The sequence below is a fragment of the Thunnus maccoyii genome, chromosome 11 (assembly GCF_910596095.1).
Source record: "Thunnus maccoyii chromosome 11, fThuMac1.1, whole genome shotgun sequence".
Lineage (NCBI taxonomy): Eukaryota > Metazoa > Chordata > Actinopteri > Scombriformes > Scombridae > Thunnus > Thunnus maccoyii.
Genome location: NC_056543.1, coordinates 22,355,020 through 22,375,784, shown reverse-complemented (window position 1 = coordinate 22,375,784; position 20,765 = coordinate 22,355,020). Strand labels below are relative to the sequence as shown.

Genomic DNA, 20,765 nt, shown 5'->3' with positions numbered 1-20,765 from the left:
ATGGACAAGGAGACCCCAAATAAGAAGTGATCCCATGTCCTCCAGTGCCTGCAGTGAACCTGGTCTTCACCACTTGTACTATGCAAAACGTTTTCTCCTGAGGCTGGAAACAATGACATATCTAAATAGCTATTGTTTAGAAGTTTGGCTAATTTAAACCACCTTCACATTGCAATATACACTTATTCAAATAAGAGTATAACATATTGTAACATGCCTCCTTATACCTACAATACTGCAGGACACAATGAAATCACTGTGCAGGGAAAAAAATAAGTAGTAGAGGAGACCACTTTCCCATTCAGACTTTTACTTTTACCATTGTATATACACACACATATACACGCACACACATACAGTACATATATAACTAGTGTCCAACTTTAATACTCACCCATCAATTCTGGTGAAAAGCCACCAAGCATCAGTCTTTTTATTTCTTTTTTATTTCATTATATTGATCATAATGTTGTTGACAAGGCACTTTTTTAATCAACCATGTGTTACATTCATTACATTCATTTCCTGGAGACTTACCCTAAACTTCTCAATCTAAAATGTAATGATTTACGTTATGGGGACTTGTTCTTTGTCCCCAAAAAGGGAGTCACATTGTGGGGACTCTGTGTACAGATTTATGTCTCCACAACATGAGTAATACCTGGTACACACATACTTTCAGACTCTCCATCACTGCCACCACTTCCAGCTGCACCTACACAGAAGTCACGCATGAAACCTCAGCATCCGATGTCTGGTTACCATAGCAACAGAGAACAACCAATAAGGGGACTCTTCAGGACACGACAAGCCTTAGGTAGCATCCTGCTTTCTTTTTTTGATTCTGTGGAAACTAATCCAGAGCCTGAGTAGATATTTGTATCTTTCCTCTAGACTGTGACCTACTTTATGCCATATAGGAAGGTGTAAACAAAAGCCAATATATTTGAAAGGGGGCGGTCAAGTATATCAATCAACCTTTTCATGCCCTCAGAAAGCAGATAGGTCACATGTCAAATTACAAATCAGTCGCTGACAAGCTGTTAGAGACAACGTGGAGACTTTGTGACTGGGGTTGCATCATGTTTCTGGTCTTTTCTGATGTTGGCTCATTATTCATCTGATCTTATTTCACGTACCATAATAATTTAATCAATTCTCTGAGCTGAAATGTGCATAATTTTTCCCCCTTATAGGCTACTTACAGATTATTATTGCATGTCTTAGGGGACCACCATGTGCACAGCCTGCCGTCGTCACGCTGCTGGCTCCCCTGCACGATCCTCTGCGTCGCGGCCGTAGTGCATCGTGTGCCGGGCCGTATGAGGACAACCGCGCTCTGAACCAGACAGCGCACACACACACACACACACACACACACACACACACACACACACACACACACACACACACACACACACACACACACACACCAGAAGAAAACCCCAGACAGCTTCATCGACTGTCTACTGTAGGGAAGCAGGCAGTGTGAAGACACCCTGATTTGAACCACAGAGACTGTTGTTTTAAAGGTGAATCTGCTTTGTCAGAGTGTGTGATAATAACCAGCAGGTACGAGGTAATATCAAACAGTTCACCTGTTCGTGTCCATGCTATTGGGTATATTGGTGTGAAAGTCTCACAGTGAACCTTCAGGAGCTATCTCAGGTGACATACTTCGGTTCCCCGCATAGTGGCAGCACTACAGCACAACTTCAAGCTAAAAACATGAAGCCGGGGATGAGCTGGGTCAAGCTGGATAAAAACTAGAGGGAAAACGGAAGTTGAGCGGTTTTTTGAAATAAGTACAAAAATAAACAAACTTAAGTCCTGTTTTAAATTTTAATTGTAATCATTAATTATTAGTTTGCTTGCTGAAACGTGGCTGGTGTAGGTGGGGAGGGTTAGCGGCATGTGGCCAGTTAGCAGTAGCCCCGGGATGCTAATTTTTTTTTCCTAGGACGACGAAGTCATGACCCGCCCTACTCTGCCTCTGATTGGCTAGTACTCGTTGTCTTCTGGTTCGGTTTAAGCATGAGAAGTGAGATTGGTTAGAGTTTGGGTAAGAATATCAAGGTAAGCCAATCAGAGGCGAAGTAGGGCGGGTCATGACTTCGCCATCCTAGGGGGACAAAAAAGATATTGCCCCCAGGATAGCTGATTAGCTCAGAGAGTCTACAGACAACACCGCCACTTTATTCTACAGTATTTAAAATCGACCATTCAATGCCAGGTCTCCACGGCACTGTATTCACTAATCATACATAAGCAGTGTAACATAGACAGCATAACCTGCACCAATTCGATACTGATGAGAAGTATCTCTTGTTGACGTCGGTCAGAGTAGCACAACAGCTGTGCGTGCAGCTTCTTTTTCTCTGGTTCATCACAACAAAACAAAGAGAGGCACCATCTTGCGGCGCTATTTGGCATTGCAGTAATACTAAATTTACTAGATTTACAATGACACGAAACAGACACTAAAATTGTTGTTGTTTTTTATAACTATGTATACAAGACTATGTATACAATCCTGAAAAAGCCTCCTACTGAGTATTATATCACTAAAATTAATTGGGAAAAATGTTTATTTTGTTTAGACATGTCTTATTGTGAAGAATTGTTAATTTGCCGAGAATAATTTAAAGATTCAGATTCAGAGATAAGTAGCCTAGAAAAAAATGTCAACATCATTTATTAAAACTGAATTTCTCTGACAAATCTTTCCAGAATTTCTCAGTTTGCAGCTTATGAATAAGTGTTTGTCAAGCGTCTACATCACAAGATCTAAATTCTGTTGTGGCAACAAGGTAGTACGGTGGCCCTGAGGTGCAAAACATGACGACATTATCAACTAATATCACTGTGTTTTGTGAAATGTTGTTTTCCAAAATGTTGTTGTGTTTTGTGAAATGTTGACATGTTTTGTGAAATGTTCTTTGTGAAATGAGCCAATCTAAAAAATCAAATTACACGTCAAATAAATTTTTCCCAAAGATGCTTTTATGTCATTTTAGGTAGTTCTTATCACGCTGATGTTTGTACGAGTGCTCATTTTTCTGGAGTTTTTTTTTAATAAGTTATTTGGCGATATAAAAAGTGGGTGTGTCACATGGGTCATCATCCCGTTGCCTGACTCTATTGCTGCAGTATCTGATTCCAAATGACATCACATAAGCAAGATGGCAGCTCCCAGAAAGGAGATATTTAGGCGTTGCAGCCAAGTTTTCCTAGTGGCCACTTGTGGTCTTGCAACGAAAAATCCCCCTGTGGCCCAAAAAGCATTTTCTCCATAGACCATCATTGTAAAAGAGACATCTCCGAAACTGTTGACAGGACACCTCGAACTGCAAACGTGGAGAAATACTATTGCGAATCAGTGGGCTGCATACCCTTGGAAGTAAACTCGGAAGCTAGAAACGTTTTTGGCATATACGCCAGGCGAGCAATTCTTATTGGACTGAATAGGCGCCATTTTCGGTCCAGTATCCAGCTCTTATCCATGGCGTTATCCATATTTATGTACAGTCTATGATTGCAATCTGCAACCTCGCCGCTAGATGCGACTAAATCCTACACACTGGTCCTTTAACTCATTCAGGGCAGTTCTACAAATGACCTGTGGGGGGCAGCAACACGCCTTTGCTGCGTCTAGTCTGCCGCAAAAATCACCAGAAGAAAAAGAATGTTTTTTACTTTGAAGATGTTGTCCGGAACTACTATGCTGGATATGGTTTGCTTGACAGTCACAGAGAGAAGGGAAAGCAAAGGGATCAGGCGGTAGAAATGGAGAGCAGAAAGACTGGGAGGGTGAGTGAAAATGTAGAAGAGACATGGCGTGGGAACGTGACAGAATAAGGGGATCTCAGTTCACCTAGAGGAGTCCTCTGGAGAATAAGGTCAGGGCCGAGGAGCCGAGCTAACTGTCTGGAGGATTTCCATTTCTTGTTGCTTTCGTGTTCCCTCGTTTTCATCAGCTCACACACGTACACACACAACGTGTCTGCTGGACTGTGTCTGCAGAGAGAAGTCTGTAGCTAACAACACCATCTGACAGGATAAAAGGTAAAAAGCAAGTCACTTCTGTTGGCCAACAATCACTCGGGACCGCTGTTTGTTTACAGTCGTGCACTGTACAGAAGTTACATATTCATTGTTTAACAGCTAATTTCTCAAGCATTGTTTAGCGAGTACGGACAACCACACTTCACACTCGTATTTTTTTGCCTTGTTTGAACTGACATGATTTTACAGTCGCGTCGTGTGCAGCGACATGCATGATTAAGTAGCAAGGCATCGCCTATAGAGCAGCCAGCTAATGTTAGCAGTTAGCTGCTGTCAGGAGAGATGTGACAAAGTGGGGCTTTGTTAGGGGACCTGCCCGGACATGCCCTTGGACACGAACCTTTTCACCTGGACATACAACCAATATCGTACCATAATGTTGAATTAGCATTGCAACACAAGAATGAATTTATAAATAAACAGCAATACACTGTAACTATGTGTCTGTTGTTAAAGGTGTGTGTGCACCTAAAAAACTGAGATAGAAAAAAAAAAAACACACAGGAGTAGTTGATTTCTCCAAAGTGTTATAATGTAATCTGATTTATTTAGTCAATAGCCTGGTAATTAAAACAGCTGTCAAACATTTATCTGATTTGTGTTGAAATTAAGCTGCACATAGAATTATTTCAGGATGTAGCTCATTTTTTGTTTAATCAGGAAGTCTCATTGAGATTAAGATCTCTTTTCCAAGAAAGACCCTGACAGTGTTTCCTCTGTAATTTCAATACAGCTGTGGTGCTTCAGGGCAGTTTAGACTTTAGTACTGAAAATGTTTTTAATCACTATATAATCACTACTTCTAAAGCATCTGGACTTTTTGGATAACATTAAGGCTCAATTACAATCTTTATATTGATTTAACATTTTCTTTTGTAGTGGTGGTAATGTTCTTGCTGTGATGACGCGCCACTGCTAAATGAATACAGAGGAAACGCTGCCTTTGAACACAAAACATTCATAAGACATAAAACAATCAGCAAACAGAAACAATACAACCAACAAAGAATTAATAAAAAACAGTTACAAGAGTCATAAAAAACATCACTTAATAAGGCTTTAAAATCTCCAAGAGGAATAAAAGACTGAAGTTCAAAGGCAGTTTGCATTTAAAAAGGTGCATAATACCTGAAACCAGATGTGCCAACACTAGTGCGTACATCAGGGATAAGGTTTAGTAGTTACTGCATCGTGTACTGTCATTACTAGATTTAAATGAGAGAAGAGATGTGAGGTAGTTTGGGAGCCTCAACATGGAAAGCTATATGTGTGCATCTGAATCATATTCTTTACAATACGTCTCTCCTTTGAACAAATTAATAACCTATTAACAAAGCACTAACTGACTCTCAGAACCCAACTTTGACTTGTGTACTTTAGTAGATGATGAATATATCCCCCCCCTGTGCTTTCAGGCAGCTCAGTATGAGTCGAGATGCATGGTCAAAGAAGAGAGCCAATGCCAGTGGTGACAATGGTTGGGAAGAAAGGGTGAGTATGGAATCTGTCATCTTATCAAAAACCAACTACATGTGGTAGAAATTACACTAGTATGGGGACATGTTACCCCTCAATGGAAGAATACGGTAGGTGATATGAATGTGAGGGATGTGATAGGCAGCTGAATGGGAAGTGTTAATACTGTGTTTAGAGTAAAAATGATGCAGTGGGTGAAAAGGTGTATGCATAGTGCACCTCACAGTACTACTGGCAAACTGGAAGTGGGCCAGCCTGTTCTCCTTTATCTCCCGCACTCTCATTATAACAGCAATCATTAGAACAACACCAGCTGTTTAATTAGGTAAGTCTAGACTGCCAGGAAAACGCAACTGTCTGAAGAGCTGCATGTAGACCATGACACCTCCAACAGTATCACAATACTGGCAAAGACAAATGTACTTAAAAACAGACAATACATGTCTGGAATTTGGGATGCACAAATCATGTAAATGACCATTTCAGCACTGGGATTCTGCACGCACAGTTGTTGTGAACAGTTTTCTAACTCTGATGCACTTTCTTTTGTCTCTGCTCTGCTTCTTTTCTGAAGGGCGGCTACATGGCTGCCAAGGTGTCCAAGCTGGACGAGCAGTTCAAGCTTGATGCTCCCAGAGAGAAACAGAAGGATGGCACATGCTCCAGCATTTTCAGTGGAGTGGCCATCTATGTCAATGGATACACAGGTAACACTATGCTACATACACAGTTTCACAAACTGTATCTCTAGCTTTTCTCTCTTCTCACTGTCACGATTTCCTCAGTTTGTCCTTAACTGTACGAAGAACAGAACGGCGATGTAAATGTTTTCCAAGAGTGTCCCAGAGGAGTATCCTAAGAAAAACAAACATTCTGCATATTTTTTTTCTCAGTGATTAAAGCTGTTTTTCTGTCTCCTCATTAGGTAGGCTGGAAAAAATTTTAATTTTCAAGACATTAATTCAAATTTCACCTGCACAGAACCTTATTATAATTCTCTGAGAGTTTGCAATGCTTTTAACAGTGTGATCATGTTCATTATCAAGGACACACAGATCACATCATTGGTTGCATATTAGAAAACACATCCATATGCACTGTTTGTAAGGGGAAAAGAGTCTATGTTACCCAAAATCAGTGTATGAGGTTTTTTTCATTTTTACTTACTTTAACTATTTGCTTTTTGACTTTGACAGTCTTATTTAGATGACTTGATGCACCTTTACAGCTGTGAATAGGTAACTGACAGGGTGGCCTACTGCTGAATAAATACACAAAGTGGCATTGTATTTTTTCAGTGTCAAAATGTCACAATCATAAAATAAATTCTCTCATAGGAGATTTCTTAGTTAGTTGACATACAGTATCTTTTGCCCGTTCTTTGTGAGCAGAGCCAAGTGCAGATGAGCTGCGCAGACTGATGATGCTTCATGGTGGCCAGTTCCACGTCTACTACTCTCGTTCCAAGACTACCCACATCATCGCCAATAATTTGCCCAACTGCAAAATTCAGGAGCTCAAAGGGGAAAAGGTCATCAGGCCGGAATGGATCACTGACAGGTGTGTTCACATGTACATTCAATATCATATTGCTCAATGTTACATGAAAATCACTGTGTTTACTTTGTCATTTGATCAAAACAGTATCAAGGCTGGGCGTCTCCTTCCTTACCTACCGTACCAGCTGTATAGTAAGCATAAAGGCCCACTCTTCCCTGGCATGAATCTGCGTCAGAACTTGGAGATCGCAGGACCCAGCCATGGGCTGCTTCAGCCGAGCGTCCATCAAAAGCTTCACCTGCCGCAGCGCAGCATTCAGCACTCTGTACTCAACCAGGAGCAGTCTTCATCCAGCGGCCAGAATAACTCCATCCACAATCAGCTTTACCAAGGCAACTCCCACCTTCAGTCCATCCAGCAAAGCCCTGTAGCTCACTTCATTAACCCACCACCAAATCAGTTAACATCCACTCACCCAAGACCTGAACATAACCACCTCAGTAGCTCTTTACACACCCACCCGCTGTCTAACCCAAGCCCCATGAAGCCCCCACAGACAAACATAACACCTCATCGTAGTCTCCAGCACCATTCAGCGGGCCAACCTCAACCTCAGATCAGCTCTTCCTGCAACAGCCGCCAGAGTGGCTGCAAGGAAGTGGAATTAAGATTGTGAGTATGTGAAGTTAGTAAGAGGGAGGGATTGTTTTCTTTGTTATGTATGTTACTTTAAAACTACAAATAGTTTTAGTTTGTAACCAGTCATCTCTTTATCTCACAGAAACGGGTTATTGCTGACCTCGCGGGACGAGATGAGCCATTCAAAAAAGAAAGAAATGCAAGAGTGCTGCAAAGAAGCACCCCTGACCAATGGACACACTCATCTTGTTAATGGTGCCTTAAAGCCAGAGGACTTGTCCCTTGTTGCAGATCAACCCTTTGTTGACAAGGACCTGGCTGAATGCAGAGTTAAGAGTCCAGAAGATCAACCTACGAGTCCTCCAATAAATTTCCAGACTAAACCTGACCCGTATGAGTTCCCTCACAGTCCTCCAAAGCAATCCGGCCAGTCCGTTGTCTGCCTTGAACAATCCAGCGTCCAAGAAGCCAATGAGCAGAGACCTAAACCGCCACCACCCACCTACCAGGAGGCAATAAAAGCCACCGAAAGCCACCTACTCCCACAACAGCTACAGCCACCCTGTCAGGTTGATTCAAATCCTGGAAATATTCCTCTTTCCCCTGTATCCCGCCCTCTCTCACGTTCTCCAATTCGGCTGAACGGAAGTCACCACAATGCCTTTTCATCTCACCCTGCCTCGCTAAACACAAGCAATTTATCACTCAAACCTGATCCTCCCGCTGACAAGACGTCATCGTCCGAGCCTTCAACACATCTGTTGGCACAGACAGGCGGTTTGATCTCCGAGTACTACTCTCATTCACGTTTACACCAGATCTCTACATGGAGGATCGGCTTCTCTGAATACGTCAATGAACTGCATAGCAAACGAAAAGCATCGGGGTGTTCATCCTTTTCGGGGAAAGAGCGGCTGAGAAAATCTGTGGCACAGCGCTCCACTGACAGTCAAGGTACTAGGGAAGGATGGGTCACTTTTTTTTCATATTGCTGTCTGTTAAAGAATAGTGTATGAGGGTGTCATGGTGGCAGAGTGGTATAAAACCACTTAACCCCAACTTCCCCAGTACAAAGTCAGACAGGGACATTGGTTGGATGTCATTCAGCTTCCTTGTTCTCTGTGTGTCTTGTCGCTCTCTACTGTGAACTGTCCAATAACGACAAAGTGTCTTATCTTTTCAAAACTGGATGCACCATTATGAACATTCAAACCAGCCTTAAGGCCTAAAAGTAAATGTTCATGTTCTAAAAGATGAACAAAATGTTCATCTAAAATATTACAATATGTAATATTGATATACAATATGTGTCCCATGGCTTCTGTACTCATGTCACATATGTATTCCTCATGTTTAGATAATGTGTTTTGCGTGTTTTTTGAAGTTTTGAAACCCTCCGCTGATGATTTGGTGTTTGTTTATGTGCGTCAGGTACATCGGCACCAGCCACTGTTAAATCTTGTATCCTCCATGTGGACATGGACTGTTTCTTTGTGTCTGTCGGGATCCGACATCGACCAGAGCTCAGAGGTAAGGCATCTTTTGTCTATTTAAATGTGTCATATCATATTTAACACAGGCACACACACACACGTAAATCAGTGTCATACATCCAGTCAGTGCTCTCGCATGAGTTCTTGATTTTCTTGCAGGGAAGCCTGTAGCCGTGACGAGTAACCGCGGACAGGGTCGAGTACCCCTGAGACCGGGGGCTAACCCACAGTTGGAGCAACAGTACTACCAGAAGAAACACTTGCTTCCTCAACCTGGTGAGATTGTCTTACCCAACCTTTTTCTCATGGAGACAGCTGACCTTGACTTTCACAGGCCTGACACAGTGTATTTCCTGTAAAGGTCTTGTAAATGTAACCTGCTTGACTTAAAGCTGTATTTGGACAGGAATAATGTTACATGAGGGAGGTGGGGAATAAAATAATCACTGTGCTCCTCTGTAGTTTAACTTATTGTTACAGATGGCGTTTTAATCATTATGAAATTACGGAATGTGTTATGTAACAGACATGGATATCCATCATGACTAGCCAAAAGTGAATACCAGTACCTGTAGTTGATGCTACAACAGCTTATTTGATGATCTTACAGGCTCTTCTGATGGTTCATCCTATTGGATCCCAAATAGATTCATATGTGGGTGTTAACATGTTCATGTCACATCAGACTAGCAAAAACATTTTCGACTTCCTTCATTTTGACCCAAATGTAAAACTTCACACTTGATGTTGATAAAATGCAGTAGACAGAAAAACAGCTCTTCTCACAGGAAAAACTCAGAGATCTATTTAACAATACAAAGACCAGCAATTTCACTGAAGAACAGTAGGTAATTGCAGCTGTATTACTGGGGTGGGGTTGAAGGATTAACCACACAAGCTCTCCGAACTGCATTAAAATCATTAACCAGTGCAGGTAATGCTAAAATCACCTCACTCCCCCTAGAGAAATACATCCAGTCTGAATGTGTCTTCTGCTTTTCAGGGAAAGAGGATGAGGATTTTCACAGAACTCCTTCACAAGAGAGTCCTGACTCCCACGCCAACGGAGTGGACCAGGATGCTGCTGCTCTCTCAATGGCAGAAATTGCATCCTGCAGTTATGAGGCGAGGTAAAATGGACACACTCACATTTCATCTCCGGTTTTAAACAACACTCATGTTTGTATCTTGTACTAAAAGGAATGTTAATAAACTGACTTTGTCTCACAGGCAGGCGGGTGTGAGGAACGGGATGTTTTTTGGCAAAGCGAAACAGTTGTGTCCCTCGCTGCAGTCTGTCCCATATGATTTTGAAGCCTATAAAGAGGTGGCTCTCACCATGTATGAGATTCTGGCTGGGTAAGAAGGACAGTCTGGTCTATTTGTTCTCTCACTTCTGTGTCCTTTACATGAAAAAATTACATAATGCACAACTTCTTCTATGTTTGTTTGTTTGCAGTTATACCCATGACATTGAGGCTCTGAGCTGTGATGAAGTGTTGATTGACGGTTCTGCTGTGTTAGCTGAGCTGGGCATCAACCCAGAAGATCTGGCCAAAGCTATCAGAGCAGACGTCATGGAGAAGACGAGATGCTGTGCTTCAGTGGGCATGGGTGGGTTTGTATCTGTCTTTATATATAAAATAGACCAAGACAGTGTTCCTGTTTTACAAATTAAATCTGACTGCTCATCTTCTTAGGGTCCAACATCCTGCTGGCTCGGCTCGCAACCCGTAAGGCCAAGCCAAACGGGCAGTACTTCTTAAAGTCTGAAGAAGTGGATGATTTTATCAGGGACCTGTCAGTGACCAGCTTACCAGGTAGATACAGCGACACCTGCTGGTCATGACCATAAACTAGAGTCTTTCAGCTTCCCCGACGTAAATGTTAGACTAAATGGGAAATGTTACTTTTTTCTAGGTGTTGGGCCTGTTATGGGCAGAAAGCTGGCTGCTATTGGTGTGAGGTCATGTGGGGACCTCCAACAGGTGTCTCTGTCTCAGCTGCAGAAGAAGTTTGGACCCCGCACTGGACAAACCCTGTTCCGCTTCTGCAGGGGTCTAGATGACCGTCCTGTCCGCTATGAGAAGGAAAGGAAGTCTGTCTCCGCTGAGATGAACTACAACATACGCTTTACTAAGGTTAGACCTACTCTCCTGGCCATTCTTATTTCTTATTTTTCCTGCACATCTCTCTCTAACTTGTTCCACCACTTTTACCAGGTTGATGAAGCAGAGTGTTTCCTGACTAACTTGTCCACGGAGGTGCAAAGACGTTTACAGGAAGCCGGGCTGCGAGGTCGCAGAGTGACCCTCAAGGTCATGGTTCGCAAAGTTGGAGCACCATTGGAGCCGGCTAAATACGGCGGTCATGGCATATGTGATAACCTGGCCAGGTAAGAGAGAGACTGCAATCCCCATGTGTCATAAGTGGTTTAAAAACGTCCTACCATTGCTTATTCATTTCACGGTCTCTGTTGACTCATCTTTATCTGTCTCCTCTTCTGTTAGGACCGTGATGCTTGCTCAATCCACTGACAGCGGTCAGCTAATTGCCGCCGCTGTCATCAAGCTGTTCCATGCCATGAAGTTGCAGGTTCAAGACCTGAGAGGAATCGGCATCCAAGTTCAGCTTCTTGAGGGGAATCACTCTGTCGCCCACGACTCTGCCGGCCTCCGGACACGCTCCATCAAAGAGATGTTGCTAGGCCAGGGATCCAGCAACAGAGGTGTGTATAAGGTCTTTGTGTTTCAGTTTATATCTTTGTTGTTGTCTGTGAACTATGAGTCTAATTTCATTGTTACAGATGCTGCCAACAAAAGCACACATCAGGAAAAGTCTTCCTCTATCACAGTCCCGTCGCCTGGCTCCTTTCAACGTCCTCAGTCCCCTGCCGAGCCAGTCCCAGGAACAAGCAAAGAACAGCAAGCATGCAGGCAAACTCCGAAACATTCTCGAACACGTCTCAACTTCAGTATTGAAATCCCTTCCCCTTCACAGGTAGGGACTGGAAGGGTATGTCGGATGGACAGAAAAAGAACTGAACAATTAAACGTTTTCAACACATTGTTTCTTTATAAAATCCAAGGTGGATCGTTCTGTGTTGGAGGCCCTGCCTGCAGAGCTGAGGGAACAAGTGGAGCAGTCGTGGACTCACCGAGACAGCAGACCAAATAACCGCCATTCATCCAGTCCACAGCCCTCTACTCATCTTCCGCAGCCTTCCTCTCCTAAGTCCCGTCCAGCCTCTCCTCCTCGTCCTCCTCCTGCGTTGGTACTACAGATTCCAAATGAGCCCGACAATCCAGGAATTGTTCTGGAGCTCCCTAACTTCTCACAGGTGAGGATGCAACAGGTTTTGGAGATTTAAAAAAAAGTTTATTTTATTGTTTGTGTCAAGGTGTTCAGCTTCACTTATTCTCAACTCTCTGACTGTAGGTTGATCCAGACGTTTTTGCTGCCCTTCCCAAAGAGCTCCAGGAAGAACTGAAGTCTGCCTACAGCCGTGTAACAAATGTCCAGCCTCAGGCAAAAATGTGTAAGTTCCTAGTTGAATGACTTTTTTGCTTTTTCTTTTGCATATTCATGCAATTCTCCTTATCTCCTCATTTCCCCGTCTTGGTTTCTCTGCAGTGGAGCAGAAGAATCCACTGTTGCAGCTAAAGCAGTCAGGAATTGGCAATGTACGGGTGAAGCGGCGTTACAAGAGGAAGAATGCAGTGAGCCCTGTTAAAAAAGGTCTTTCCCCTATTAAGAAGCGTCACACAACAAACAGCCCAGCCAAAACCCTACCACCTCCTATAAGATCAAGGGAATCGATAAACACCGTAAAGGTGAGCCTATAAACAGTCTCATACATGAAGATGAAGGTCATTTATGTTTGGTGGCAGTATGCGAAGATAGACCATTTATGACAGTTTGGAACTTGACTAATCTCTCCAGCTCACACCTATTCTTCTTCTTCCCCAAGACTGAAAACGGTCCGTCCACATCGTCCGTGAAGCAGAACATCCCAGAGTCTCTGCCTAAATTCATTCCTCGTCCTGCTCCAGCGCTGGCCGGAGCCTGTGACCTGACAGATATTAAAACACTCTTACGGGAATGGGTCACCACCATAACAGGTGAGGAGCTGTCATAATGCCAACACATGCAGTTGCCCTATGAGATGCAGATGTTGTTTGTAAGGTTGCAAATAGTTCTGAGACAAATATGCAATTAGTTACTTGATTTTTGGTGATCAAGTTAATCGTCTATCAAGGAAAAATACCAAATAATTGTTGGTTCTAGCTTCTTGATTGGACAAAACAAGCAATTTGACATCTTTAACTTGGTCTCAGAACATGTGAATGGGTGTTTTTCCACTGTTTTCTGACATTTCACCAACTGCACAATTAATAGACCAAGAAAAAAGTATATAAGACAAATTAATTGATAATGAAAATAATGGTTTGTTGCAGCCCTGGTTATAAAAATGTATTTTTACTTTCTGTTAGAACCCATGGAAGAGGACATCCTGCAGGTGGTGAAATATTGCACTGATCTGATTGAGGATAAAGATCTGGAGAAGTTGGATTTGATTATAAAATATATGAAAAGGTGAGTACAGTTTAGCCTCCCACACTCTGTCTGCCTCCTCTGCATGTTTTGTTGTTTTCCCTTCATTTTTTTTAGTTGCATATCGATCTTGTCTCCACAGGCTCATGCAGCAGTCGGTGGAGTCTGTTTGGAGTATGGCTTTTGACTTCATCCTAGACAACGTGCAGGTGGTTGTGCAGCAAGCTTATGGTAGCACCCTGAAGATAGCATGAAGAAAGAGGGCTCCGTTTCTCACCTTTTAACCTTTGTACTACCACTACTTTCATTTTGTTACTCTCATTACATCATCTGCCGTAGAAATTATGACATCTAAATGATAATTTCCGGCATATTTGTGGAAAGAATTCTGCGAAACACAGAGATCACAGCTGATCCCCCTTTCTCAACTGTGACACTAACACTACAAGACAAGGATCTGCCAGGATGTTCTCAGTGGCACAAATCAAGGACTTGACACATGACACTATATGAGAAAGAGTTACAAGAGCCATGACAACATTTGATCAAAGTTTGTACAGTACATCATTTTCTGTACTCTCTCTTTTACAAGACGAGTGGCACAAATGAAAGGGCAGGAAATGCACTTATATACTAACCAAAACCTGGAACAGTGATAATCGTAGCAGCTTTTTTGCAGATTCATAATTTTTCATGTGGACTTCATTTATGCACAGATTCATATTGTATGTAAAGACTTTTGCAGGCAGTGCTTAACTGTTTCCTATACACTCAGACTAAGCCAGGGCTTGTCACATTTTTAAATTTCCTTTCTCCCGCTAAGTATACCGTAATCTATATACCATCTGAGATAGCAGTTGACTATGTGTGTATGTCTTTACAAAGGCACATTATGGGTTTATTTTTTATTCATCTGTCAGATTACATCAGTTAGGTTGAAAATTATGAAACTGTTAAAGTTGAACACAATCATCATACAAGAGAGTTATAATAAATCCAGAGATAGAAGGAAAACAATTTGCATATTTTTCATAAGTTTTTCTTTGGTACTTCATGCCACTAATACTGACCTGTGAAATATCGACAACTGCTATGTCACAATATAATCTGCTGCATACAGTTGTATCTTCTTCTTGTCTCTTGCAAAAAAAAAAAAAGTGCCAAACCCTGTCATTATAGTATGTAAATAATGTTTTTAAAGATACTTGTTAAAAGTTTTAAAAGAAAAGATGTATGTAGAGGGTTTACCTCTTGTGTTGTTTACATGTAGTGGATTCTTAGTAACCGTCTTTAAATTGTAGACCTTCTCGCTCTTTAATTGTTTCTAAGTGTTCCAACATGGAAATCAGAAGCTGGCCAAAGCACTTCATATGAGGTTAACTGTTGATTCTCAGTAGCACTCTGATTTGGGAGGATGTTGACAGGGGTTATGGCAATCAATAAGTAGCCTATGCATTTTTCTTTTTCGCTGAAAAGTGAGATGTTCCTTAAAGATAATGTAACATTTCATAAAGCCTTTGTATATCGAAGGAATCTTGGTATTCTAGTGTGTTTCCAACCTAGTTACCTGTTTCATAAATCTTATTGTTGAAATAATGCTGGATTTGAATAGGAACAGGTGATCGGATTTTTAACTTTGTAACCCATCTTGTGTACTTGTGTACATTTTGTAGCTATGGCTTATGGATACATCATTGTATTTCTGTGAAGTTGGCATTCATGAGTGGTGATAAGAGAAGTACTCAGCAGATGCGGCTGGCTGGCTGGATCGTGATCTCACCATGCAAGACATGTTGTGTGTGTGTGTGTGTGTGCGTGCGTGTGTGTGTGGTTGAAAAGTTTGTTCAAAATGGTATTCCTATATGCAAACCAAATCAATATGTCATTTTTTAACCTGTTGAAATGAATGTAATTCAGAATGTGCAAGTCTCCACTCACTCTCAAGAGGTTGCTTCTCTTCACCTGTCATATCTTTCCTAAAGTGAATGGCCAGAAGTTAAAGTTGGCCAGTCTTGTCTTCTATAAACTGGCTTGTGCCTGAAGACCTGAAGCTGTGAACTTGTTTGTAAGTTTTCTAAATCTTGATAATAAACTGTAAACTCTGTATGAATTTATTTGTCATTTGTCATTTTTTAAGTCTCAACCATGCAGTCCAAGTAGAGGGGTGTTAAGTGAAGGTAATATTGGTAAGGATACTTAAATACTTGCACTATTTATCTGGTATTGTGTTTAGTTTTTTTTCTCTTATTGTGGTTGCGTTCTTGCAGGCTTGAAAGACACTTTTGCACGTAATGCACTGAAATGTTTTATGTTTTGTAATGATATAATGTCTGAGCCAATGAATGTAAAACTGCATCAAGAATCTTAGAAACTCCAGCCACAGTCAGTTTCTCATTAACAGAAAAGGATCACTTTAGTTCTGTAAAATGTCATTTTTACATGTATTATGCATCTATGTAAAAGTTAACATTTTTATTGTAATTAATTTATATTTGTCTCGAAAGTTGTTATGGTGGTCATCTTTGTGATGTCATTTTCTTGAATACAAATGGGTCTGTATTAATTGATTATAACAAAACAACAAGAATATAGGAAATAGAATAGACCATAATTCAATACACAATTAGAGGTCAATTTCACAAATGTTATCATCAATTTAAAATAATCCATGTCCTTTTAGGTTTTAATATATCTCATGTTAGATGACTACATGTTTAAGTGCAGCTTTAAGGAACTGTTGCATCTGATCCACACTCCAGTCCAAAAGACGTCTTATCTCTTGAGAAACTTTGTGAACACTGCCAGATGTTTTAAGTTGATTTGCAATTTTGCTTATTCACTTTTTTAAAGTTATATTTATGTTTTTTCCTCCTTAAATTTCCTTATTATTTATGTTTTACATTGTACAATTTTATTTCTTCTTGTGTTTTGTGAGCCCCCCCCCCCCCCCCCCCCATACTCCCTGTACTGTTGTTTGTCTTTTAATATTACTGTGCTGTTAATAAAATTGAAAAGAAAAAACAAACAAAAAACCGCTCAAATCCAGCAGGCGGCGGTAATGTACCTGAAAGCTGTTTGCCAACCGCCAAAGAAAAACACGAGAAGGAGAAGAAGAGGCATTTCGCGCACCAACTGGAACAGGTAATCAACAAGCGGCACTGTGGTTATGAATTAGTATATTTTTTATGTTACCTCCATGTGTCACTAACGTTTAGTTTCATCTCGCACCTTGGTAAAGTGTGTTTTCATGTCTGGGCGTGTTTCACTGCAACCTCACTACCGTAACATATTCGAACACGCTAAGCTAATGTTAGCTAGCTAGCTTAGCAGGCTAACAAAAGGGTCTAAGGTACGTATCCTCGCTGACTTGCAACAGTTAATTAGTACGTAGCTACAATTCTCGGTTAAATTGTGTTTATCAAACAGTCGCAAGTTGCACAAAGTGACGAACAAAAAACAACCATAACCTGGTAGGTTAACGCCGGCTATCAACCAGCAGAAACGAGGTGTGTCTAGGCGTTGCCATGGCTTTGTCCTAAGCAGAGAGAGTAACGGTAATGTTTTTCTCAATGACTTGACAGTAACGTTACTTTTGGCCCTTACTTAGTGACACACTCGGTTTTTCAAGTTGCTGCGTTGCTCGTGTTATGTAAGTGACAATCAGGCATAATAATAATGTATTTAATTTGTACCGCACTTTGTATTCACCGTGAATCTCAAAAGTGCTACAGCGTTAAAAACATATAGCACACAATATAAAGAAAGTTAAAATAAAAAAACCTTCCTGAATAGAAATGTTTTAAGGCCCTTTTTTTAAAGAATCTAGGGTCTGTGCTGCCCTCAGATGGTTAGGAAGGTTGTTCCACAAGCGTGGTGCAGCAGAGTAGAAGGCTTGACCCCTATGGCGCTGAGCCTAGTACTGGGGTCTCGGAGGAGCAAGCTGCTGGCAGATCTGAGGGTGCGGGTGAGGGTTTGCTTGTATGATGAGTTCCTGTAGGTAGGGAGGTGCATGTCTGTTGATGGATTTGTATGTGAGTAGCAGGACTTTGTAGTTAATCCTGAAGGAGACAGGGAGCCAGTGCAACGAAAACAGAATTGGTGTTTTCATGTTTTCACACTCATCAGGAACCTGGCAGCACTGTTCTATATGTACTGGATCTTCTGGATGCTCCTGCCAGGGATCCTTGTGAAGAGCACATTGCAGTAGTCCAGTCTTGATGAGATAAAGGCATGGACAAGTTTTTCTGCATCTGAAAGGGTCAGAGAGGAGTGGAGTTGAGAGATGTTTTTGAGATGGTAGAAAGAGCACAGGTGTCTTATATGGTCGTCAAAAGTCAGCTGAGGGTCGAACCAAACACCCAGATTAGTGACTGTCTCAGCTTACATTGTTTGTTTTTTGCCCCTCAGGTTCAGAGAGAAAGCGTCACACTGAGCAGTCAATCATGGCCAACCAATCGATGGATATCATCACGAAGGTTTTGGAGCAGACAGCCAAGCTGGCGGAGGAGCATGTGGATGCACAGTTGAGCAAAATCAATGAAATGGATGAAGATGATTTGGAGAGAATGAGGGAAAGGAGATTAGAGGCTCTGAAAAAAGCCCAGAAACAGAAGCAGGTATGTGGGATGTTTTCTATACCTGTTACATACTCATTGTCTGATTGCCTGATGATGTATTGTTCTGCTTTACTGCGTTTGACTCCTAAGGCACATAAAATCATCTGAGCACTTGAGTAAATGCATTTGTTACAGCAGCTGCAACTTTTATCACAACATCAGCAAAAAATATTATTTAGTGTATCTATACCACTGCTTAAACCAGTATGTACCTCAAGCCCTGCTAGATTTGTAATTGAAAGTTTAGGAAAATAAATTCAATTTTACTCCTAGTGGGAATCCTGCACTGATTTATAGACTAACTCTTGCACTGGAGTTAGTTTATATATTGGGAATCCAAGTGGATTTTTCACTGAAAAATGGTTTTCCATAGTTCACATTTCAAATCAGCCAACAAAAGACTGTATGCTCTCATAATGCTTGAATGAAAGCCAGTTTTCTGCACTTTGAGATGTATTGTTCTGTTGCTCATCTCAGTTCTCTGTTTTTAAGGAGTGGTTGTCTAAAGGCCATGGAGAGTACAGAGAAATCCCAAGTGAGAAAGACTTTTTCGGCGAGGTCAAGGACACCAAGAACGTTGTCTGCCATTTCTACAGAAATTCAACTTTCAGGTAAACCTAAAGCTACTAGTTTTTTAATGCCTATAAAAGTAGAGATGCAATGATTAATTGATTAGTCGATCAACAGGAAATGAATAGGCAACTATTTTGATAATCAAATAATTGTTTCAGTCATATTTTATTCTAAAATGCAGAAAATTTGCTGGTTTCAGCTTCTCAAATGGGAAAATTTAATGCTTTGCTTTGTCATACGTGATAGCAAAGTGAATCTGTTGGAGTTTGAGACTGTTGGTCATTTTTTACTATTTGCTGACATTTTATAGACCAAACAATTAATCAAGAAAATAATCGGTAGATTAATTGCAGGCAGCCCTACTATAAAGCCCTTAAGTGACAGTGGCAAGTGCACAATTGACAATTGTAATCTAATGATAAAAAGATGAATAGATCATTTTATAAGTCAATCCACAAAATATTAACATGTAACAGTATTGATAATCGATTCATCTTTTCAGTAATTACTCAAGAAAAAAATGACAAAAACTTCCTGGTTTCACCTTCTCAAATGTGACTGTCTGTTTTGTTTTGTTTTTATTCATTTTATTTATTTTTGTTCGTTCTTTATGTTTGAATTCTGGCAGCATCAGTATAGTCACCAGTCTGACTGTTTTTCTGTCCTCTATTCCCTTCATGTAGATGTAAGATCCTCGACAAACACTTGGCCATCTTGGCAAAGAAGCATGTTGAGACCAAATTTATCAAACTGAATGTAGAAAAGGCCCCGTTTCTGACAGAGAGGCTGCGGATCAAGGTCATTCCTACACTGGCTCTGCTGACAGATGGAAAAACAAAGGACTATGTGGTTGGATTCACTGACCTGGGAAACACGGACGAGTTTCCCACAGAGATGCTCGAATGGAGACTTGGCTGTGCAGATGTTATTAACTACAGGTAAGACATAGACTCCCTTCTTCACATTTAAATGCATCGTAGCTACAGAATCATAATACTTTGCTAATAAAAACAACTTTATTTTTACACCGTTTCTTTCCTGTCCTAGTGGTAACATGATGGAGCCTCCTACAGTGACGCAGAGGCCGGGCACAAAGTTCACAAAAGTGGAGAAGAAAACCATCAGAGGGCGAGGTTACGACTCTGATTCTGATTCTGGAGATGACTGAAAAATATTGACAGCCGCCTGGTTTCTTCTCTCAGGGCTACCTCATGAAAAAGTCTAACAGACAGCCCGCTTTTTTCTCCTCTCTTATTTTCCTCAGTGACTTAAATATCCATTACCCTTTCAATTTTCCCTAATTTAATTTACTAGATTTCAGATCAAATTATTTTATAAAATCAATATTTGTTTCAGCATTATTTCATAAATTGTGTGTAATGATTTTTTATCTAAACAATTAAATAATAAAATATATGCAAGGGGGAAAACAACAGGAAACATTACACAGCAAAATGTTGAGGATGATTCTCTGAGCCACTGCACCATTTATCCACTTGCTCTTAGCTTTGCTGTTGATTTGTCTGTGTGAGTCTGATGTTCTACTAGAAACCATGATGCATGTGAGTGCCAAGATCATCTTTTTGCATCCCAATACCTTTTTACACATTACATTTCCTTGTAGCAAGAGTTTGACTTAATCAATGCAGACTTAATAAAAACGTGTAAAAGGACTTTTAAAAATGTGTTTCTTTGATGTAGTATTACTCCTCTATACAGTTTGGGTACTTGGAAGTGACTGCAGCCAATATATCCATAAGTTCAGTCCCAAGTAATGTTAGATCTTCCCTGCCTGGTAAATGCACACATCTTTCAAGCCTACACAGGCTTTCTGTTAGAAATATCATCA

The 20,765-nt window shown here is 41.0% G+C and overlaps 2 protein-coding genes across 6 annotated transcripts; both read left to right on the top strand.

The window, feature by feature from the left end:
- Positions 1-3,628: 3,628 nt before the first annotated feature.
- Positions 3,629-15,837, top strand: rev1 (REV1 DNA directed polymerase). Of its 3 annotated transcripts, XM_042426778.1 has the most exons (22): positions 3,632-4,065; positions 5,481-5,556; positions 6,116-6,248; positions 6,933-7,101; positions 7,186-7,713; positions 7,823-8,634; positions 9,112-9,210; positions 9,333-9,449; positions 10,177-10,303; positions 10,404-10,532; positions 10,633-10,787; positions 10,874-10,993; positions 11,094-11,314; positions 11,396-11,568; positions 11,684-11,901; positions 11,980-12,173; positions 12,262-12,513; positions 12,612-12,711; positions 12,807-13,006; positions 13,144-13,294; positions 13,667-13,769; positions 13,870-15,837. In XM_042426778.1, the coding sequence occupies exons 2-22, from the start codon at positions 5,491-5,493 to the stop codon at positions 13,979-13,981; spliced, it is 4,179 nt and encodes a 1,392-aa protein (XP_042282712.1). In that variant the 5' UTR covers positions 3,632-4,065; positions 5,481-5,490; the 3' UTR covers positions 13,982-15,837. The 3 variants fall into 3 exon arrangements, with proteins under 3 accessions (XP_042282711.1, XP_042282710.1, XP_042282712.1); XM_042426777.1 differs by having other exon boundaries at positions 3,629-3,810; positions 11,684-12,173; XM_042426776.1 differs by having other exon boundaries at positions 3,629-4,065; positions 11,684-12,173.
- Positions 15,838-16,765: 928 nt separating this feature from the next.
- Positions 16,766-20,589, top strand: txndc9 (thioredoxin domain containing 9). Of its 3 annotated transcripts, none has more exons than XM_042426510.1 (5): positions 16,766-16,868; positions 18,135-18,343; positions 18,836-18,954; positions 19,600-19,854; positions 19,964-20,589. In XM_042426510.1, exons 2-5 carry the CDS (start codon positions 18,170-18,172, stop codon positions 20,082-20,084), a joined length of 669 nt encoding a protein of 222 aa, XP_042282444.1. In that variant the 5' UTR covers positions 16,766-16,868; positions 18,135-18,169; the 3' UTR covers positions 20,085-20,589. The 3 variants fall into 3 exon arrangements, with proteins under 3 accessions (XP_042282444.1, XP_042282446.1, XP_042282445.1); XM_042426511.1 differs by lacking the exon at positions 16,766-16,868 and adding an exon at positions 16,979-17,076; XM_042426512.1 differs by lacking the exon at positions 19,964-20,589 and having other exon boundaries at positions 19,600-19,858.
- Positions 20,590-20,765: the final 176 nt, after the last annotated feature.

Bases quoted from the DNA above. Each gene is read 5' to 3' on its own strand.
- rev1 (XM_042426777.1), top strand. From the start codon at position 5,491: ATGAGTCGAGATGCATGGTCAAAGAAGAGAGCCAATGCCAGTGGTGAC. The intron at 10,304-10,403 runs GTAAAATGGACA...TTTGTCTCACAG, and splicing joins TCCTGCAGTTATGAGGCGAG to GCAGGCGGGTGTGAGGAACG. The intron at 10,533-10,632 runs GTAAGAAGGACA...GTTTGTTTGCAG, and splicing joins ATGTATGAGATTCTGGCTGG to TTATACCCATGACATTGAGG.
- txndc9 (XM_042426510.1), top strand. From the start codon at position 18,170: ATGGCCAACCAATCGATGGATATCATCACGAAGGTTTTGGAGCAGACA. The intron at 18,955-19,599 runs GTAAACCTAAAG...CCCTTCATGTAG, and splicing joins TACAGAAATTCAACTTTCAG to ATGTAAGATCCTCGACAAAC. The intron at 19,855-19,963 runs GTAAGACATAGA...TTCCTGTCCTAG, and splicing joins GCAGATGTTATTAACTACAG to TGGTAACATGATGGAGCCTC.